The sequence below is a fragment of the Serinus canaria genome, chromosome 1A (genome assembly GCF_022539315.1).
Source record: "Serinus canaria isolate serCan28SL12 chromosome 1A, serCan2020, whole genome shotgun sequence".
Lineage (NCBI taxonomy): Eukaryota > Metazoa > Chordata > Aves > Passeriformes > Fringillidae > Serinus > Serinus canaria.
In genome coordinates, this window is record NC_066314.1 from 21,317,499 (window position 1) to 21,337,821 (window position 20,323).

The 20,323-nt window shown below is 39.0% G+C and overlaps 1 protein-coding gene across 1 annotated transcript in view; it reads left to right on the forward strand.

Annotated features, from left to right (window-relative positions):
- The window catches only part of SLC13A1 (solute carrier family 13 member 1), a 45,207-nt gene extending 26,364 nt beyond the window's left edge, over positions 1-18,843 (forward strand). The window contains exons 6-17 of the mRNA XM_030238646.2: positions 2,672-2,859; positions 3,465-3,522; positions 3,612-3,678; positions 4,144-4,304; positions 5,906-6,025; positions 7,215-7,313; positions 7,403-7,504; positions 13,261-13,364; positions 14,254-14,363; positions 15,034-15,195; positions 17,405-17,542; positions 17,644-18,843. Of these exons, the coding sequence (XP_030094506.1) occupies positions 2,672-2,859; positions 3,465-3,522; positions 3,612-3,678; positions 4,144-4,304; positions 5,906-6,025; positions 7,215-7,313; positions 7,403-7,504; positions 13,261-13,364; positions 14,254-14,363; positions 15,034-15,195; positions 17,405-17,542; positions 17,644-17,790 (1,456 nt within the window). The 3' untranslated portion in view covers positions 17,791-18,843. The remainder of the gene's footprint in view (positions 1-2,671; positions 2,860-3,464; positions 3,523-3,611; positions 3,679-4,143; positions 4,305-5,905; positions 6,026-7,214; positions 7,314-7,402; positions 7,505-13,260; positions 13,365-14,253; positions 14,364-15,033; positions 15,196-17,404; positions 17,543-17,643) is intronic.
- The last annotated feature ends 1,480 nt before the right edge of the window (positions 18,844-20,323 follow it).

Below are 20,323 nucleotides of genomic sequence, written 5' to 3' on the forward strand. Positions count from 1 at the left end.
ACTCCAGAGTTGTAACCCTGAGGAAGCATCCTTCTTATCTATCACATTTCCTGGTCATGACAAAGGGATGATAAGATTATGATGAAATGATCTGTGAAGGATGAAATGATCTGTGAAGGTAGATCTGTGAGCTACCCACCTCTCAGCATCTGCTGCTCACCAGCTGTGCCCACGGCAGGCACGGTGCCGCTCTGTGTGCACTCCCTCCTCAGCTGCTCAGGCAGCCTGTGCACACTGCAGCCTCATCCAGCCAAGGCAGAGATATCACTGCACGAGGCCTCTGCATTACAGGTCATAAAGGGTGCAGCACTGAAAGGAAAATTTGGATTTTCCATTATGTATTCTTCTGGAGAAACTGGTGTGTAAAAGAAATATGTGGCCAGCAGGATCAGGACAGGGATGGTCTCCCAGTACTTGATGCCAGTGGGGCTGTAGCTCAAATCCTGTGCTCAGTTCTGGACCCTTCACTATAAGAAAGACATTGAGGTGCTGGTGCAAGTTCAGAGAAGGACAATGAAGCTGGTGAAAGGTCTGAAGCACAAGTCTTATGAGGAGCAGCTGAGGGAGATGGAGTTGTCTAGTCTGGAGAAAAAGCTTCTCAGACCTTATCACTGTCTACAACTCCCTTGAAAGGAGGCTGTTGCCAAGGGAAGGTCCCACCTCTTCTCCCAGGTGAAAAGGACAAGAGAAAATAGCTTCAAGTTGGGCCAGAGGAGGATTAGATTGGATGATAGGAAAAATTCCTTCAGTGAGTGGTTGGTCAGGCTTTGGAACTGGATGGCAAGGGAAGTGATTGAGTCATCATCCGTGGAGATACTTGAAGATGTGAAGACGTGGCACTTCAGAACACAGTTTAATGGTGGAGCTGGCACTGTTATGTTCATGGTTGGGCTTGATGATCCTAATGGGTTTTCATAGCCCAGATTTTTTGTGATCCTGTAAAAGCTTTCTGTCATTTGAGCTATGCAGTAAAGTGTGCAGACTGGCAGAGAAAGGTGAATATGTCTGTACAACCTGCAAGGGTAATAAAATACTGATTTTTTGCACTACAAAAGCAAAGAGTGACTTTGTAGTTGGATATAATGAAATAACTATCCAAGATTTTATGCATAATATTTTTTAACAATGGCACAGAGCAAATAATGCAGAAAAACTGTGCCTGAACAGAATAGGATATATTTTATTATTTTGCAATAATTTTTAGAGTTCCTCAGTAGAGCCCATCACATTGTATGGAATGATCACCTGACCATACACTATACCTGTCATTGAATCCTTCTCACGCTGGAAATTTATGATGAATAGTTTTGGAATGCATTAGTGAATGTCTTAATTTGCTTTTATTTTTAAATCCTCTTGCAGTTCTACTAAAATGGCATTTTCCATTTAAATGGAAAATGCATATTCAGTGTGCTTATTCTGACCCACATTTTCTGCATAAGAAACAATTCTTCCTCAACTTCTGTCTGCGGACCTAACCCAAAACTGCCTGAATTAATGGGTTTTACACTACTGATGACAATTTGTGTTGAGTCAGGTCTGTGACTTGCTGGTCTACAGATCATTTCATCACTGCAGATAAAAGTGCACTGGGAAAGACAAGGTTCCCCTACTGAGAAAAAATCCAGTTTGAAATGTTGTTGCCATTAGCTGAAATGAAAGGCTATAAGAGACATTTTGATGGTATTTTTGCATCATCTAATAATGTTTACATGATTTTTATATAATATCTACATTGGCTTCATGTACCAAGTAAAACTGACTTTTTTGTGAAGCTTCTGATTAAGGCTGTACAAAGAATTTTACATATTGCACAGAAGTCTTCTGATGGAAAGGTGCAACACCATCATCCCTCCACTAAGTTATCTTGCTGTGATGATGTATGGCAGGTGTTTAATGCCAGTGATAGCACCTTGGATCAGAGATTTAGGAGGACTGTTCACATTTCCAACTCCGTGAAATGCATTAAAAACAACATTGTGACTAGTATTCTAAATTTACAATCCAACTTCACCAGATATGACATGGAATGTTTTATTTTTTCAGTAATTGATGCAATTCAGTGTATTGCATTACTATTTGTAGTAAACTTACAAAAAGTTGAGCCAAGGCCAGATTGAGGAGTTGTAATGACCCTTCCCTTTCCCATTTAATATCAAAGATGACATTTATTGAAGCCCAAGTAATGCCCATACTTGGTGCTCTGAATAAGAACTAAGTTTTGTACCTCTTTCTGCATTTTTACTATTTCTTCCTGTAACAACTGAACTGGTATATCTAGAGAACTTAACTGTCTAAGTGAGAACTCCAGGGTTTTGACCAGACTGTACAATATGAGATTAATAGCATCAGCCATGTAGCCATTTTAACTCTCATTTGAATTCGTTACATGCATGGTGCTCTTTCTTTAAAGATAGTTCAAATACAGTATAATTCTGTAAATAAATATTATTGCTTCTGCTTCACTTTAAAACATATTTGGATCTCTAAAATATGATAATTTCAGTGTCTTAGATCAAGAAAATATTAATTCAAAAATGTTCTCAGAATTACAAGCTTAAAATTTTCAGTGTTCCAACTTTTCTGTTGACAAAGTTCTCATTTATATTAAATAGACTTGATGATAGGAGGTGTTACTGTAGCAGTCACAGACTCTTCTCTCCTATTCCAGGCTTATGCTGGGTTTCATGGTTAGCTGTGCTTTCTTGTCAATGTGGCTCAGCAACACCTCTGCTGCTGCCATGGTGATGCCAATCGTAGAAGCTGTAGCTCAGCAGATCATCAGAGCTGAAGCAGAAGCTGATGAGCTGGAGATGTCCTGCTCTAATGGCTCCATCAACCCAGGCCTGGAGCTGGACGGTAGGCATGCTGCACTTCTGGCTTTGCCACCCTCACTGGGCAGGAAGGAACACAGCAAGTACAGTCAGATGCCAGAGAAGCACTGGCATCATCTCGTGCTTCACTGTGAGACGTCTCTTGGATCGCTGTGTGTGAGCTCTCTCATGATCACAAAGATTCATCAAAACTGAACAGGTGCAGAAGGTGGCAGCTGGATGAGAGGAGGGGAGATGGGAAGGGGCTGGCATATCAGCCTCTCTTATCAGCCTTATAAGATGGCTGGAAGGAAATATGACTCCAGGCTACAGATACACTAAGGCTTAAATGTTAGCACAGGAAAAGAGCTCTTTAAGCTATAGGGTAATGTCGGAAGAACAACTGAATCTAAACTGATTACCTTCATAGCTAGATTGTAAATTAGAAGTATTTCTCCTCATGAAAAGATTCAGATTCTGAGGAGCAGGAGTCATGAAGGAGTAGGGCACAAATCAACTGTTTCTGAGATTGCTGCTTGCAAATTTATTGCTGGGATGATGTGAAGTAAGTGCATGGGATGAGATGTTGATGGAGCCTTTCCAGTTTTACTCCCTTAAATGCTTTTCTGTCTTTGTATCACTGTCTTACAGAAAATATAGGAGAATATGAAAACCCAGATGGGAAAGAGAAAGAAAAAACAGTTAATGGGTAACTTTTATTAATTTAGTAAATTCTGTTCTAAGAATTCATATAAATAGAATATCTGTTTGCTACAATACATGCCTTTGTTTTTCCAGATATAACAACAACGTGGGTAGTACCGTATGCACAGTTGAAAAGGAAAATGAAAAAGAAAATGCACAGGTACTTAAAGTGTCTTCTTATTATGTAGTGAAACTTAGTTTTAACCTAAATTGCACTTCTATGCCACACCTAAAATGGCACAGGTTGCAATGAAGCTGGTTACATGTGAATAAGAAATATAGTCAGACACATGTACACACTTTGCTTGTATAGCTATTTCATTACACAAGTTAGAGCAACCTCACCAGAGTACAAACTCTATATCAGGTGTCATTACATCATTGTCTGTATCAATCTGTACAGAGGCAGTTCTGTAAAGACTAAGATCAGGGAAGAGACTTCATGATTTGACTCTGCCTCCTTTTCCCTTACATGAATAATTGCGTTACCAGTGTAACTGTGAAGCCAAGCCACACTGCAGACAACTATATTGCCAGTGTCTCCTGAGATCTCCTCAAATTCTATTTTTGTGCCTGATAATGAGCCCTTCTTATACATTAATTAGTGTATATATTTTCTAAGCAGAACCTACCACCTGCTGAAGCAGAGAGAAAAAGCAGAAAGGACAAATACAGTGGGATTTTCAAAGTGATGTGTTTATGTGTGGCTTACTCTGCTACCATTGGAGGACTGACCACAATCACAGGAACTTCGACTAATCTGATTTTTAATGAGCACTTCAATTCGTAAGAGACTATATTATATTATTTGTATTCTTCTTAGTCCAGAAGTTTAACTTTCTTTCTTGAGCTCTCACATGGCTCCCCTAAAACACATCAGAAATCTTGCCCTTTGATTTGATATTATTTCTTTCTATTGCTTTCCCTAATTTTCTTTTACTGAGATAAAATGAAATTGGATATTTGTATTTACCTTACACGGGGAAAGTCTGCAAGTGATCTGCCAACACATGCAACAAGATAACCATTGTCTGGTTAAATAGTACTTTACTATTTCAGTAGCTGAATGGAAAAAGGAAAGGAAAGCAATACTTGGCATGAACAGAACAATTATTATCTAAAGATCTGTTATTAATTTTTAAATACAGCAGGAAATAAGTTTAGTCTGCTTAGCAAGGAGCATCAGGAGACTTTCAAGAGGCTAAGCACTGTTGAAATGAGAATTCTGGGTCCATTAATCAACAAAAAAAAGCAGATAATTTCAAGGCAGTCTGAAACTTCACATTCAATGGAACAATGTTTTAAGATTTCCAAAGCATTTTCTGATATTTATTTTCTTTCTTAAGTAGAACTGCTTTGAAAAGAAAATTGGCAAATTTCATTCTAAACCCCTTGGAATCTAGTAGTTCTTGCTGATCATTTTTTTTCTTCTGCAAACTACCATTGTCAGTAGTAGTCCTACTCGAGTTCTGAAATAAAACAGAATAAAGCAAAATCCTTTTTTGACCTCCATCCACTGTTTTGTATTGCACGTGACAAAATTGTTGAAGACTAGTTATTGATACCATTTGTAGAGTTTGCCTGCAAAGAGTTTACTGTTATTGGTACTAAATTGCTGTAGAAAGAGGGTTGTTAGAATCAATCACACTTGTATGTTTTCCAGAGGAAATAGGTCTAGAAAATAAATCAGTGTGTCCTGTCCATCCTTGCTTAAAGCAAGACCTGTAGTAGATAATCCAACAATAGCAGATAATCCAACCAGAACTATGCGATAGATTATTTTTTAAAAACATTTAAACTGACCATCCATTCTACCTGAGGAATATTTGCTCTGGAGATGAAGAATACCTAACTTCAATATTCAGAATAGTAGAAAGACTTACGCAAATATTCGTCCCTGTACAAACTCAAACAGTACAAGTACAAAACTAAACAATAGAAGTTTCAGTGTTGCTTCCACTGCTGTCTTCTACATTCATTGGACCTTTTTCATTTGAATATATTTTCTTGTGCTAAATTCTCATCTTAAAAAATTCCTTTCTTTAAAGTTCTGTTTCTTTATAGTCCTAACAGCCCTTAGGCTGTGCATGGCCCTCCCTCACTTGCTGGACTCACTTTGGACACACCTCAGTCAGTGTCAGCTCCCCAGACCTGTTGCTGACCCGTTGCCCAAATAACTGGCACAGCCGATTTCTGTAGTGGTCATGATGACCAGGAAGAGGATGGGATGGTGGGGCAAGAGGCTACCACAGGCCACCTTAGGTTGAAGCCTGCTGCCAGCCAGAAATATTCTCCCACAGAAGTGCTTTCTGGTAATTCTCACAAGTCTTCATTTCTTTGCAAAGGTGAACCAAACTTTTTTTTTTTTTTTTTTTGCTTTCATCCAGACGCTACCCAGATTGCCAGTGCATCAATTTTGGAAACTGGTTTATCCTTTCCATCCCCATTGCAGTTATTATTCTGCTGCTCTCCTGGCTCTGGCTACAGTGGCTTTTCCTTGGGTTTGAGTAAGTGAACAGTACAATCAATAAAACTAAAGGTTATTGATTTGAAAGATTATTTGTACCAGGAATAAATATTGCATCTTAGTTTAATAGACTCAATAGGAAGAAAATGCAGCAACAGTGATTTTGTAACCTTGATTAGTATGGCTCAATCTCTGGATGGACAAGAATTTTCTAAAATAAGATTCCCAGACTATTCAGCCCAGTGTGAAAAATCCATACCACAAATGGGTATACTCACTCCTTTATAATATACACACATCATCATTAATCAGTGCATGTGTGCAAGACAAAAGCATACTGACATCATATACATTATTTTTTACTAGAAGAGTTATAGGAATACATCCTTTATTGGAGTGAGGCATTGGTTTGAATACTTGAACAATGTCTGTTATAAACTGGATGACTGTATTTGTAAATGTGAGGTAAGAAACTTCTGCTTTTCCTAAATCTATATGTGGTTGTATGGTAGGGTTGCTGTTTCTCCACACAGCTTGGGTTTCTATGGTTTTGGAGAGGACAGTGCATCTTTTGGGATGGTTCTTCAAAGCATTTTTCTCCATGAGTTCACTAACATCTGGAGAGATAGGTGGGACACCAGTATTCCAAAATTACATGGCTACTTGTGGTGCAAGATATGAAAAGTGAGACTAGTTTTAAGCAGACAGAATCATCCCATGCTCACCACTCTCTATGTGAACATTTATAGTTTAATTTTTCTTTATTGTTTTGATAATGTTCTTTTTAACATTGTATAAGAGACTTATCCAAGAATGAAAACCTGGCTTGTAGCAAATACCCTACAGATCAATACGCAAGCTGCTCGTGTGAGAAAAACTTTTTCATTCAAAAACAAAGTAAAGCAAAGCCATAGATTTAAAGAGACTCTCATTAGAGCGAGCTATATATTTGATTCTTTTGCTTAGTTCACATGGTTAAAGTTTCATCCTTCCTGGCCAAATGAGTTGGTCAATAACAGGACGCATTTTGTTGCTGCCTCTGTCAGTTTCCCACTGGGCATTGTCAATGAATTCCAATATGCTTGGTGTGTGATGATGAAATGGAAGATACTGCATTGTAAAGTGACAAATATACATTTGTCAACTGCTATTAGTAACTGGAAAGGTGGGACACTTTTTTCTGTATACGCTACTATCTCATCATTCAATATTGCTGCTTTACATTCCAGTTTAAAAAACATGTTCAAGTGTGGCAAGAAGAAAACAGCTAGAGAAGAAGCCTCATCACAGGTGGTTCAGGAGGAGTACAAGAAACTTGGACCAATTAGGTATTTCAAACTATAAATCTGCAAACAAGAGCAGGTAAATCTAAATGTCAATTCAGGAAAATTTATAATTCATTCTACTTCTGCTATAGCTGCCCAGAAACTGTTACACTTGTCCTGTTCATTCTAATGACCCTCCTGTGGTTCACCAGAGATCCTGGCTTCATCCCAGGATGGTCTTCACTTTTCCCAAAGTAAGTGATCTCTTTTAATAAACCAAAAAGAACTGTACTGTGCCTTAACTATATATCTTCTTTTCTTACCAATTTTCAAAAGTTAAAATGCTTTCAATATTTCAGAAATATGCCAGGCCAAACTTGTTGCAAACCTTTGTAGTGTATACAGAAGAAAAACTCCAGTAATTTCACATATATATGTGAGCAATAGCTGAAATATGTAAAACCTGTTATAAGATAAAATAAAGTACCTCCTAAGAGGGATTATTACTAGATTTTTGGCTTATAATGGTGAGGGAGAATGCATAACAATTGATGCCAAAGTACCCCACTTCCTCATCAAGTGTGAAAATAAAGAATAAATCGGGTTAGGATTTTTCGATCTACTGTCCTTAGTGACAGCACACTTATATGCAAACAGACCAACATCCCCTGCTTTGACAGCTGAAATTAATGATATAAATTACTGTCCATTCACACATAACTCCCTTAAAGTCACAGTTTAACTGAACACCATAAAGTTAAGAACTCTGGTAGGGGTTTTTTTGCCTTCTGCTGCAGTTTTTCCAGGATCATCTGGATTTCTTTCCCTAAGTAATCAGTGAGTCTTACAGGAACCTATATTACTGTGATATCTCCTTTTCTCTTGCTGCAATTACTGTAATTTCAGTTCTGTTTTTCTGTGATAAAGTTTCAAGTTTTGCTCTCGAGTGGTGGGAGGTAGTTGCAGGATTGGGACAAGTGGGACTTAATGCTGTTTGGGTCCTTATGGGTTTAGCATTTATTACTGGATATCCCAAAGGCCACTTCTAGACTAGAAGGGTAATTTTCCACTTTGTTTTCCTGTGTGGTTGTGATAAATGACATGTGAACGCACATACCTCATGTCTTCTCTCTTTAAGTATATTTCCACCACTTACACACCTTCCCAGTGCTCTTCCAGAAAGTCTGGGAGGGAGTGTCACAAGGAATAATTGTAGCACTTTAAAGATTTAAAGTGTAACACAAATTTTTTTTGTATTTAAAAAGTGTGCTAAATACCATTATAAAAGAGTATTTAAAATTGTTTTTAAATTATTTACTTTAAATCATCAGGAAAAAATTGAAAAAGAACACTTGTTTTTCCCCTATAACAGCAGAGCTGATGATCACTGTCTCATATGAAACACTCTACTCTTGGAAGGGTTTTGGAGGGGTGACCTAATTGAACGATCAGCTAGCTAAGCAATCAGGTTGGGTTGGCTTCTCTTCCTGCTTCCTATTAACACCCAGTGCTCACCCAGAATTGTTTAAAGAGCTACACATTAAACTGAAATACAGGCACTGTAAAAATCCTTTCAAATAGAGGACTTAGGGTTCAAATGACTTTTTTTTCATCCAGAGAGCTACATATTCCTATTTGAAGCTGGTTATCATTGTCCGAGGATTTTATTCATTGGTAGAGAAAAACAGAACATTCCCCAAAATGAGCAGGGTTACGGGTTCTGCACAGGGGTGTTACTTTGTGGATACCCTCTACTGTTGCCCTTGGAAGGAACTGCAAGCATGTCATAGCACATTAGGCCAAATTATGTTGGAATTTGGGTGAGGTAACCTGAAGAGAAACATAGCTTTCCTTATGCACTTTAAGAAGAAAGAAAGCATTTCTTACTATTCATACCCTGACTATTTCTAGATAACTTTAATTTATCAATCAATTATATTAACAGGCACAAACCCAGTAAATTAGGCTAATACATTCTGAGCAACAAAATCTCAGGGAAAATAAAGGAGTTAGCACAGGTAAAGCTGTGGGCAAGTCCTATTCTTAGAAGTAAAACCCAAACCAAACAAGAGCAACAACAAAGAAATCTGAGGGAAAAACACCCCTCAGATCTTAGAAACTGTGTTTCTGACACTGTGATGTCCAAGAGGCTTGTAGCAGTGCACTGAACTGCAGACTACATCTCTCACACACTTGCTCCCTAAAGCCTCTGCATATAAAATTTCTCAGTGTTTTGGACTTAAGTACAGAGGTAGGGAAGTGCATAACTTCTTTAAGTTTATGGTAAAGGAAACACCTATAAGGAAATATTCTCCACCCTTACAAAATCTGATAGCACTTGCTTTCCACAGGGTTTTATCCCAGTCTCAGGAAGGCCTAGGGGAAGTTCTGCCGCCTCAAAGAGCTTTTATCTTATGAAAAGCCACAATGTTGCTCCGAGACTAGTGAGAGTGTCCTATTAGGTGGGAATTGCAGCACCCCCAGGGCCTTAAACCAGAAAGGGCTGTCTGATCCTTTATTCCAGCATGCTGAAGATCAAAAGAGTTACACTGTTCTGTGTGTTAAACCTAGTATGAATTTACTTTATCAGAACCTGAATTTCCAGAAAGAAACCAGGCTTGATGTTAGGGTGGCAAAGCCCAGGTTCCTCAGATTTTGGAATTTGCTAATTTCCTTGATAGTCATGTCTGTTGTCAAACTGAAAAAGACAAACATATTGCCTTCTGTCGGAATATGCTTCCAGATATCTGTTTTTGTCTTTCTCTGTTGGACTGAAAAACTCTTTGGTGCTTTAAAAGTATACGTATCTTGTGATTATATCACCTTATAAGCTTTGCAAATCTTGACAGACTAAATTAAATGCTTAAATCTTTGTTTCAAACAAAACTTCCCATCACTGTCACCACCCATGTTCATGTTATCAGACCCTGTGTGCATCCTCCCATTACTGAGCACCCCTCTAAAATGTGAACACTGATATTTTTGAAATCCCAGCAGAAATACCCCTATTTATTTATGCTACCTTCATACTTCTTAAGAGCTACTTTCTGTACTGTCAGCAAGTTCTTAATCCACATTTCTGCTGTAGCAGTGTTGAGTAGAGCCCATTATTTCCAGCTTAATCAGATGTCTTTCAAAAATACATTACCTCTAATAGTTTATTTTTCTTAAGGAAAAAAAAAAAAAGTATATTTATTAAAGACTTATAATTCCTTTGCTGTGGTCCTGCTTCTGTGAGCAGGCGGCAGGATGTTTTAATAAATATTGTATAACACTACAGAGAGCAGCACAGGGTAAAAATGCCTGTTTCCTCCCCATCTGTTGACAGCACATGATCACACATCATTTCTGCTACAGCAGTTTCCTTCCATGTCCTGGTCTGATTCCAGGCTGTCGGGTATTAGCTTCAATTAGAGGAGTTCCAGGTTGGCCTTTGGCCTTTGGGTTTATGAGCCTCATAAGAAACAGAAAGTTCAACACTGAGCTGCAGCTGATTACAGCTGATGCAGGCAAGGTAGGCGTCCCTCGCTGTTCCACAGATCATTGCCTGGATGTACTGTGGTTTTTTCTTCACTATTTATTGCTTTCTTTACTTCTAATACAAGACCACTGTGTCTTTTTGTCCGCAGCCATCTTCTCTACAATGATCTCAGTTGGAGTCATTTTGAAATCTCTTGAATTAACAGGATTTTTCCTTCCTCGTAGTACAATCAGATTTGCAGTCTTATAAGCAGGTAGATGTTGTATATGTGGTTGTATTACAACTTGGATAAATAGGCTTTAAAAATATTTATCTCAAAATTTGATAATTATTGTAAAGCTTCTGTTTGGAATGGCACCCTGTGCGTGTCCCCATAATAGTTTGACTGGTGGTAGGATGTTGTGTGTGTCCCGAGCAGGTTTTTTTTGAATGGTGTTTTGCATCAGGAATACTGAGTTTGTGAGCAAAGAGTTGCACTCCCTAGTGCAACTAGAGTAAGTGCAAAGTCCTGCACCTGGGGAGGAACAATTCCTGCAGGAAGGGGGCTGCAGGGTCCCCTTGACAATGTTTCAAACTACATGAGAGAGAGCAAAGAGGAGAGAGTCACACTCTTCTTAGTGGGGCTCAGTGACAGGATGAGAGACAATGGGCACAAAACTAAACTTACAGGTTGCCTCCTGAACATCAGGAGATGTTTTTTAGCTGTGATGGTGACCCAGAGAGGTTATTGATTTTCCATCCTTGGAGATATTAAAAAACTGTCTGAACATAGTCCTGGCTCTGAGGGACTCTGCCTGAGCAGAGGGGGTTGGACCAGAAAACCTCCTGAGGCCCCTTTCAAACTCAACCATTACATGAAAATGGAGCTGCCTAGAGGAAAGTGACAGCATGGATTGTTTCTGTATCTAGATCTCACCTTCCTTCAAAACTTCTAGCAAGCCTTAGAAGAATGTAGGATAGGATCCAAGAGGAAGAGATTTTGTATCTCTAGACCTGGTGCATCTGGTCCTAGGCTAAAGATGATATACAGGCAGAACCTCCTGCCTTTAGAAACCAGAAAAATATAGTAACATTATTTTTCAAAATGTATTTTCTATGCAGGCAGAGACTAGGAAGCTGGAGAAAGAAAATATTAGAGAATCACTTCAACTTCTAGGGCATCTTCATTTTGTGACAGTGTTAGCTAAAATTATGCTGGTTGTGGTGTAAGTCAGGTATGCATATTAAGGTTTTGCTTGAATTTCACCTAACAAAGGAAAGGATTAGGTATTTGTAGCATATAACTGAGAGAATTGGTTTTTGCTTTCAGTGAGAAGCTCTGGTTCAGTACAAAACATTAAGCTGCTGGGAAGATCTGATGAGAAGTTATTATTGGACCTACTGTAGCTGAATATTTAGAAAGCATATGGTCTGAGGCTGAGAGAACAAATATATTGGTGTGTTGGTTCAGAAAATCTTACAGAAGAACTTGCAGAAAATAGAAAAAAATAACAAGGTTAAAAAAATGTTTGCTTAGCTTTCTTCAGTAAAATTTCTATTCATTTTAATGAACATCTTGACTGAAATAAGACAGACTGGGATATGTCATCAGCTAGCATTGATTAACAGGCTTGGATGTGTTAAAATGGCCTTACAGCTCAGCTTGGCACCTTGCCTGATCTTGGGGCTACTCTTTACAAGTCAGAAGGACATTGAAGCAGTTTAAGACACAGTAGTGCAAACAGTTCTTAGGTACTGGAAATGACCAAAACAAACATGACCCTTGTGACTGTGACCCTAGTAATAACAGCCATAGGAGGATGATAATAAAGTTCTGCTGCCTTTCCTCAGCTAGAAAATGCCCTTTGTGTGTATGCACTGTGTTCTTTAAGGCCTCTTTAACTGAATCTATTGCAGAGCATATTAAAATTATTAAATTTATCATTAACTGTGAAAACTAGTTATCTAAGCATCAGCTACTCCTGAATATGCCCCTCCGCCAGCTTGTATCTGTGTGGCAAAAAAACACATGCTTAATCAAGAGCTTTATTTATGAATTTGTAAGGCCTGCACCAAAAATTTCTCTAGATCTGAGGAGCTGACCTTGATTGTCTGCCAGGTACCCAGCCAGTGGCTTTATCACTGCCTGTCCTCAACAGGACAGGGGATATAACACGGTCAAAAAGCTTTTGGGTCAGGATAAAGGCAGGGATAACTGATTGCTTATCAGTTACCATTATGGGCAGACCTGATCTGGGAAAAATTAATTTAACTGCAAATGAAAAATAGAGTTGGATGGTGAGAAACAAAGACAAAAACTAAAGCACTTTCCCCTCATCCTCTTTTTTCCAGGCTCAACCTGACTCCATTCCTTATTCCTCTACCTCTTTCCACCACACCTGATGGTGCAAGGGATGAGGAATAGAGGGTTATGGTCAGTCCATAGCAGACTGTGGACTTTCTTGCTGCTCTATCCTCTTCCTCTCACCTCCCCTCCTTCTCCTGACTATATATATTTATGTGGTTTTTTTCTTGTTGACTTCTCCATAGATATAAAAGCTATATTACGGATTCAACAGCTGCCTTAGTGATAGGCCTCCTGTTCTTTATTATTCCAGCAAAACCATTGCCTAGGACATCGAATGGAGAAAACAGTTGAGTATATTTTGATGTCGATTTTACTACAATAAGGTGTCTGAGACGCTACTGTCAATGTAACTTATTGCACTGGTTAGAGGAATGTTGGTAGATACTAATGCTGAAGTCTTACTAGAGGGTATAAAGCACTGGGGTGTAAAGCATCCCTCGCTTGGAAGTGAGTGCCAACAATTATACAACGTGAGCAGCAGGAGCTGGTGCTGTGCAGGAAGCTGCTACCTACACCCATGGACACCAATGGAAAACACCTGCCCATCCACTGCAGTGAGCTTTGAAATGGGCTGCATGGAGCAGGGCTTGGCTTATGTTTTGAAAATGTTACTGCTTGATTACGGTACCCTATAAAACCCAAAATTGTACATTAATTCATTTTCATGTAATTTTTTCCTCTTCAAAATTGATTTTTTGTTTAAAGTACACCTCTGGCTTATCCTCTTTGTGCATTCAGCTGAAAACAATGAGATCTAGGAGTTCACAGAGAATGGAAGGTCAGAACCTAAATGAGTCTATGTGAAACAGCATTTGTTCAGTAGTCTGCCTGGATAGCACAGTTTTACTGAGTAAATGAAACTCATTGGTATCCTACAGCTGCCTTCCATATAGGGAAGGAGGGGAAAGGGGCCAGTGCTCCTCTGGTGGAAACCATCACAGCTCTAATGTCTCCAAGCCATGACAGTTTTCCCCAGTTGAAGATCTGTCCCAGGAAGTGCAGGTTGTTTCTGTCAGAGACCTTGTTTGTGTTACAATGATGAAATGAAGAGCTTTTTGTCTTTGAATTTTTCCCAAGTACTTCCTCAGGGCGTTTATTTCAAGAGCTTGTCACTATGTTCTTAAATGTTGGTTGAGGGGCTATATACATTTTTTAATTTTTTTTTTTCTCTCTAGCTGTTTCTGGTTACATTCCACTGATTACTTGGAAGGAATTTCAGTCATGCATGCCCTGGGAAATAGCTATTCTTGTTGGTGGCGGGTTTGCACTGGCAGACGGCTGCGAGGTAATGCAATTTATAGAAGATACTGAACAAATAACGTGACCCAATCAAGAGCAATTCAGACATGCAGGGAATTCACAGTTACTCTCTTGTTTTAGCAAGTTATTCTGTAGCAACATTGAACAGGAGAAATGTGATGAATATTCAAGATGTTCAGAAAGCAGGTTTAGAGAAAAAGAAGTTTCCTATGTCTTCCAAGACCATGCACAGTGATGACTACTGTTTCTTATTTAATTTACATCTAATGGGGGCAGGGGTTGTGACAACACAGTTTCCTAAATCTAAATGTCACTGAGATAATTCCCATGTGGAGCCTGATGGCAACTCCAGTAAATCAAGCAGCTTTGGACCTAGACTCTGGTTATGAAGCCTAATATACTCTTATTACCATTTTCTGATTAAGACTCCTCTAACCCTCTCAGAGATGCACACACAAATAAATGGAATATAGTTTGCATGGGCTCCTATAGGGCACCTTTGAATTAGAAAATTGGTCTTAAAAACACGTGGTAAAAATTTGGAAAACATTTCAAATTTTTCTCTTTTACCTAAATACTTCACTATTAGCAGATAAGTTCTGTTTATATACCATTTTAAAAATGTTCCTTTCTAAATGTTCCTTTCTAAAATGTTCCTTGCTAAACATAATCATGTTCTCATGTTCCTTATGCAGGTTTCAAAACTTTCTGAGTGGGTAGCAAGTAAATTGACCCCTCTAGGATCATTACCCTTGTGGCTGATTATCCTGATATCCTGCCTTATTGTCACTTCAGTAACAGAAGTAGCCAGCAATCCAGCTACCATTACGATCTTCTTGCCTATACTGTCTCCTTTGGTGAGTATAACAAGCTTATTTTTAATAAGAATCAACTCTATCACCTATGTAGTAATGCAGCTGCTCAAAGAAGCAGTTTTAAAATTCTCAATAAAGTACTTCATGCAGGTTTTTTTGCTGTCCTGTATTGTGCATGGGATATTTGGTTGCTTTAGCTGTTTCTAACGAGAGATGCTGAAAAATTAGTAAAATTAGATAAAAGTTCATTTTATGATTTAAACCCAGATGGCAATCAAGCCACAGGGAGCTGCTCACTCACTCTCACACCAGAGGGGTCCTGGACAGAATTAGAAGGGGAAAAGCTAGAAAACTCATGAGTTCAAATGAAGAGAATTTAAAAACGAAAGAAAAAGCCCCATGTGTAAGCAAAGGAAAGGAAGTAATTACTTCACTGCTTCCCCTGGGCAGGCTGCTGTTCAGCCATCTCCAGGAGAGCAGGGCCCCATCACTCATGACAGGTACTCGAGGTAAGAAATGCCACCACACCAAACTCCCCCTGCTTTACATACTGAGCATGATGCCATATGGTATGGAATATCCCTCGGTCAGCTGGGGTCAGCTGCCCTGACCATGCCTCCTGCCAATTCCACCCCAGCCTCTCATCACTCTGGCAGTGACAAAATAGGAAAGGCCTTTGCTCGGTGTAAGTACAGCTCATAAAGAAACCCTATAATGTCAACACTGTGTTCAGCACAAATCCAAAACATACAAGCTACTGTGAAGAAAATTACCTCAGAAAACTCTAGGACAGTTCAACATGTGGAAATTGATGCTGTCATTACTATTTGTGAATATTTGAAACTCTTAAAAGGACAATTCTCTTAGGGTTTCTTCCAGACTGCATCTTCAGCAAAAGTGGTTAACATTCAAGTTTGTCACAAAGAGAAGAGAGGGCTAATAGATGTGCTTTGTATGTAATTCACATTTCTTCTGTCCTTAGATCAATCATGTTCTTTCTTTTCATCATCTTTATCAAAACATCTGATTCTTTCTTCTTCAAAACTTGTCTTCTCTTCTGTAGCTTTTCCTTCTGGCCAGTCTTGACACATACTAATGCCTTTCCTCTTTCTTTCAAAGAAATGTTACTCCTCTTTTCACAGAATTAAAGAATCAATTAAGTTGGAAAAGATTTGTGAGATCATCATGTCCAATCTTTGACTGATGACCACTTTGCCAAATAGCCACGACACTAAGTGTTCCATCCAATTGTTTTTTGGACACTTCCGCAGATGATGACTCCACCACCTCCATGGGGAGTCTATTCCAACAATCCTTTCACTAATGAAATTCTTCCTCATGTCCAACCTGAACCTTCCGTGGGGCATTTTGAGGCCATTTCCTCTTTTCCTATTTCTGGTTGTCTAGGAGAAGAGACTGACACCCACCACCCTCCTTCCAGGGAGTTGTAGAGAGTGATAAGGTCTTTCCTGAGATGCCTTTCCCCAGGCTGACCATCCCCAGGCCCTTCAGCTGCTCTTTATAAGGGCTTGTGCTCCCAACCCTTCCCCAGCTCCATTGCCTTCCTCTGGACATGCTCCAGCCCCTCAATGTCTTTCTTGTAGTGAGAGGTCCAGAGCTGGACAAAGCACTCCAAGTGTGACCACAACAGTGCTGAGTACAGGGGGACCAACACTGCCTGCTCCTGCTGGCCACACTATTGCTGATACAGGCCAGGATGGCAATGGTCTTCCTGGCCACCTGAGCACACACTGGATCATGTTCAGGTCCCATCAACCAACACAGCCAGGTCTTTTTCCACCAGGCATCTTTGCTGCCTGTATGCCCCCAGCCTGTGGCGCTGCCTGCAATTGTGACCCTAGGGCAGGACCTAGCATTTAGTCTTGTTAAACCTTATTAATCCAGCCTGTGCAGATCCCTCTGCAGAGCCTTCCTACTCTCCAGCAGATCAACACCCCCCAGTGTAGTGTCATTCACAACTTTACTGAGAGTACATGCAATCCCTTCATCCAGATCATCAGTAATGTATGATATACAAATTCAGCTTTATCATCTTTCTTGCAGTGTTTTTGCTATTCGTGCCTGTGCAATGTTCTTTAAAAAATTATTTACCAAAAAAGGTGTTTTCTTATTGTTTAAACTGGCAGTTCCATTCACATTTCACTTGTGTTACTATAGGAAGCTTGTATTTCTGTATTTAATTTGGCAAATGCATCCCTTGACAGCTGTACTCTCTTTCATTTTTTGGTAGGCTGAAGCCATTCATGTGAACCCACTTTTCATTTTGATACCTGCTACCTTGTGCACTTCCTTTGCATTCCTGCTTCCTGTAGCAAACCCAGCCAATGCCATCGTGTTTTCATATGGTCATTTAACTATTATGGACATGGTGAGTTTTAAGAAAAAGTCCTTAAAGGGGATTTTTGGCATTTAAAAATTTTTCTTCATTGTCTTAATGCATGTTTATGCTTTCTTTTTCCTTTTCTTTAGGTGAAAGCTGGTTTGGGCATTAACATCATTGGAGTTGCTGTAGTTATGCTTGGGATTCTGACATGGATAGTGCCTATATTTGATCTCTATACTTACCCAAGTTGGGCATCCAATATCCAATCAACAAATGGCACTGGGCTGCTGTAAAAAAAAAAGTTTCCTTTTATTTTCTCACATGTGGTGAGTCACTTAAAATGCTTTCAGACACCACAATGATAAGGATCTACATTACTATAAATGCTGTATTTCACAGTCCTAGAGACTGATGATCCAGTCTGAGAGTCTAATCAGGAAGAGTGCTAGACTTTCTAAAGATCATAGTTAGATCAGGTTTCTAATCTAGTTCAGCTAGTCTGAATTTTTATATCTTCATGTTATGAAGGAAAAAGAAAAAGTGCATAGTCATTATCACGGGCAATTTGCCCCCATTCTCAGGGTAGCAGAATAATGAAATTTAGATTTTATTATTTCAAATAAAAATCCTTGTTATTACTTTTTTGGGGGTTGTCAGAGAGCGTGTTGTTTTTCTGTTTTCTAGATTCAAGCTCTGTTTGAAACAGTGTTGATCACAAACAAAACATCAGGAAGGGGAATGTCTTGAACCCATAGTTTACAGAGCAGTCAAAAATGCACAAAAAATGGAGAAGAGCAGCATGGCCACTTACACAGCACTTTATCTATTAAGCACCTTGTAACCTGGAAGGAGAATGCATACTTAAGCATATGTTTATGCTTTGTCCTCCCAGAACCTCACCAAAATATGTTGTTGCTCTTGTAAAAGAAAAAATATATATACTTCTCTGGATAGACATATATTGATTGATCTGAGTTGATCTGTACAAGTTATCATCACACCTCTCTGCCAAAAGTAGATATATCTCCTTGAGGAATGAAACCATAGGAAAGTGCTGAAGATTTAACAGTCAATCTGTCAACCAAGAGAATCTTCACCAGAAGGTTCATGATATCTGCAGGACAGGTGGCAGCTTAAGGTTACTTAGACGGTGTTAATATTGTAATGTTTTAAACAAAATAGTGTAATGTGGTCAGAATGTAAGCTGGAGTTCAAAAATATCCACAAATAATGATGTTCTGTTTGGTTGTTACACATTTTTCACTGTAAAGATTATAGCTTTACTTGTTGTGAAGAGCTGTGATAACTTGTAAAGAGCATGTAGTCCGAATGAAAGCTGCATGTATTTAGATTGGATCATGCCTTGGGACATCCATATGATAGTTGTAAACATCATTCTGTCTTTTAAAGATAGTGTCCATTTTTCCTAACAACAACAACAACAACCAAAAACACTGTTGGTTTTTGATTAATGGTTTACATTTGTTTTTGGTACTGCATATTTAGAGATGTCAGTCATGACTTCTGTAATGCCAGAATGCAGTGTATGATGTTGTATATGTAGCTTGTTACCTGTAGCTATTAGTTGCAGTTCAGCTGCAGCAAATTATAAAAGAAGCACTTTTTATTAATGATTCTGTGTAGGTATTGAAGTAAGTATTGGTGCATGACACCATGCTTTTAAAGTCTGATTGAGGCTGCTACCACAATTTTTTTATACAGTGGCAAAATAGGGCTGTGACCATCACTGGGGCAATTGGGAGCTGCCACTATACAAATAATGTTTATTGATCCCCCGTAGTAATGCTTTTCATTACAGACATAGAACACTTGGCTAAAAGGAAGTCAGGTACCCAAGGGAAATGCTGATACAAGAAACTAATCCAAGATGCAAATCCTGGATTACATCATATGGTATTTTCCCTTAAGCATGTGCAAAACAGGAGCTTGTGGCTTGTTCAGCTCTCCTGAAGGCACGGAGAGGAAGACCAGCAAAGAGTGCTCTGACTTACTTTAAGGTATCACTTTCCAGTTTTGTCAGTTATTTCCCAATTATTCAAGAGCAGTGGAAAGAGTGACTCACAGCATTTCAAGTGGAAAGGATCTCAGAAGCATCCAGTCTTGCTCAAATCAAGGTTATTACTCTGTTCAGATGAGGTTGCTCAGGGATTAGTCTAGTCATCTTGAAACTCTCCAGCATGAAACCCAACATGCACAATTTCCCTGACAAATGTTCTCAGTGCTTTACTGGCCTTGTGGTGAAATATTTTACCCTTAAACAAATGAGCAAACAAATGCATTTCAGGTTAACTGACTCATTATTCTCCCTTTTGTTTGGGATAGATATTTTCTTTTTTTAAAACTGGGGTTTATTCACTTTTTAATGAACCATGAAAAGGGGAAGACAGTCCTCTTTGTGGCCTTATGTTCACCACTCCCATTGGATGTGGTATTTTTAATCTCCACAGGTCTGATCTGCAAAGCCTCACAATCATGTGGCAACTCCTGTTAGCCAAAGGAAATCTGTTAACTGCTTCTGAGCTGCCCCTGACTTTTACCAACTTTCCCAAAACAGAATTGGCTATAATTGGTTATAACCTTAGCCTTGAATATGACAATGAGGTCTACAGGTCCATGAATGCACTTCTCCTTTAAATCAGGCTTTGACACCTGTATTCTCTCTTCAAGTTGTCTATCTTCATGGAAAAAAACAACCATTTTGCATCAGTTAAGAGAACTCTTGAGAAGATGTCAGCCATACCAAGTGATGCAGTTTTCAGTAAAGCTGAAGCTGTTTGTGCCAGTCAATTTTCAGCTGTTCATTTT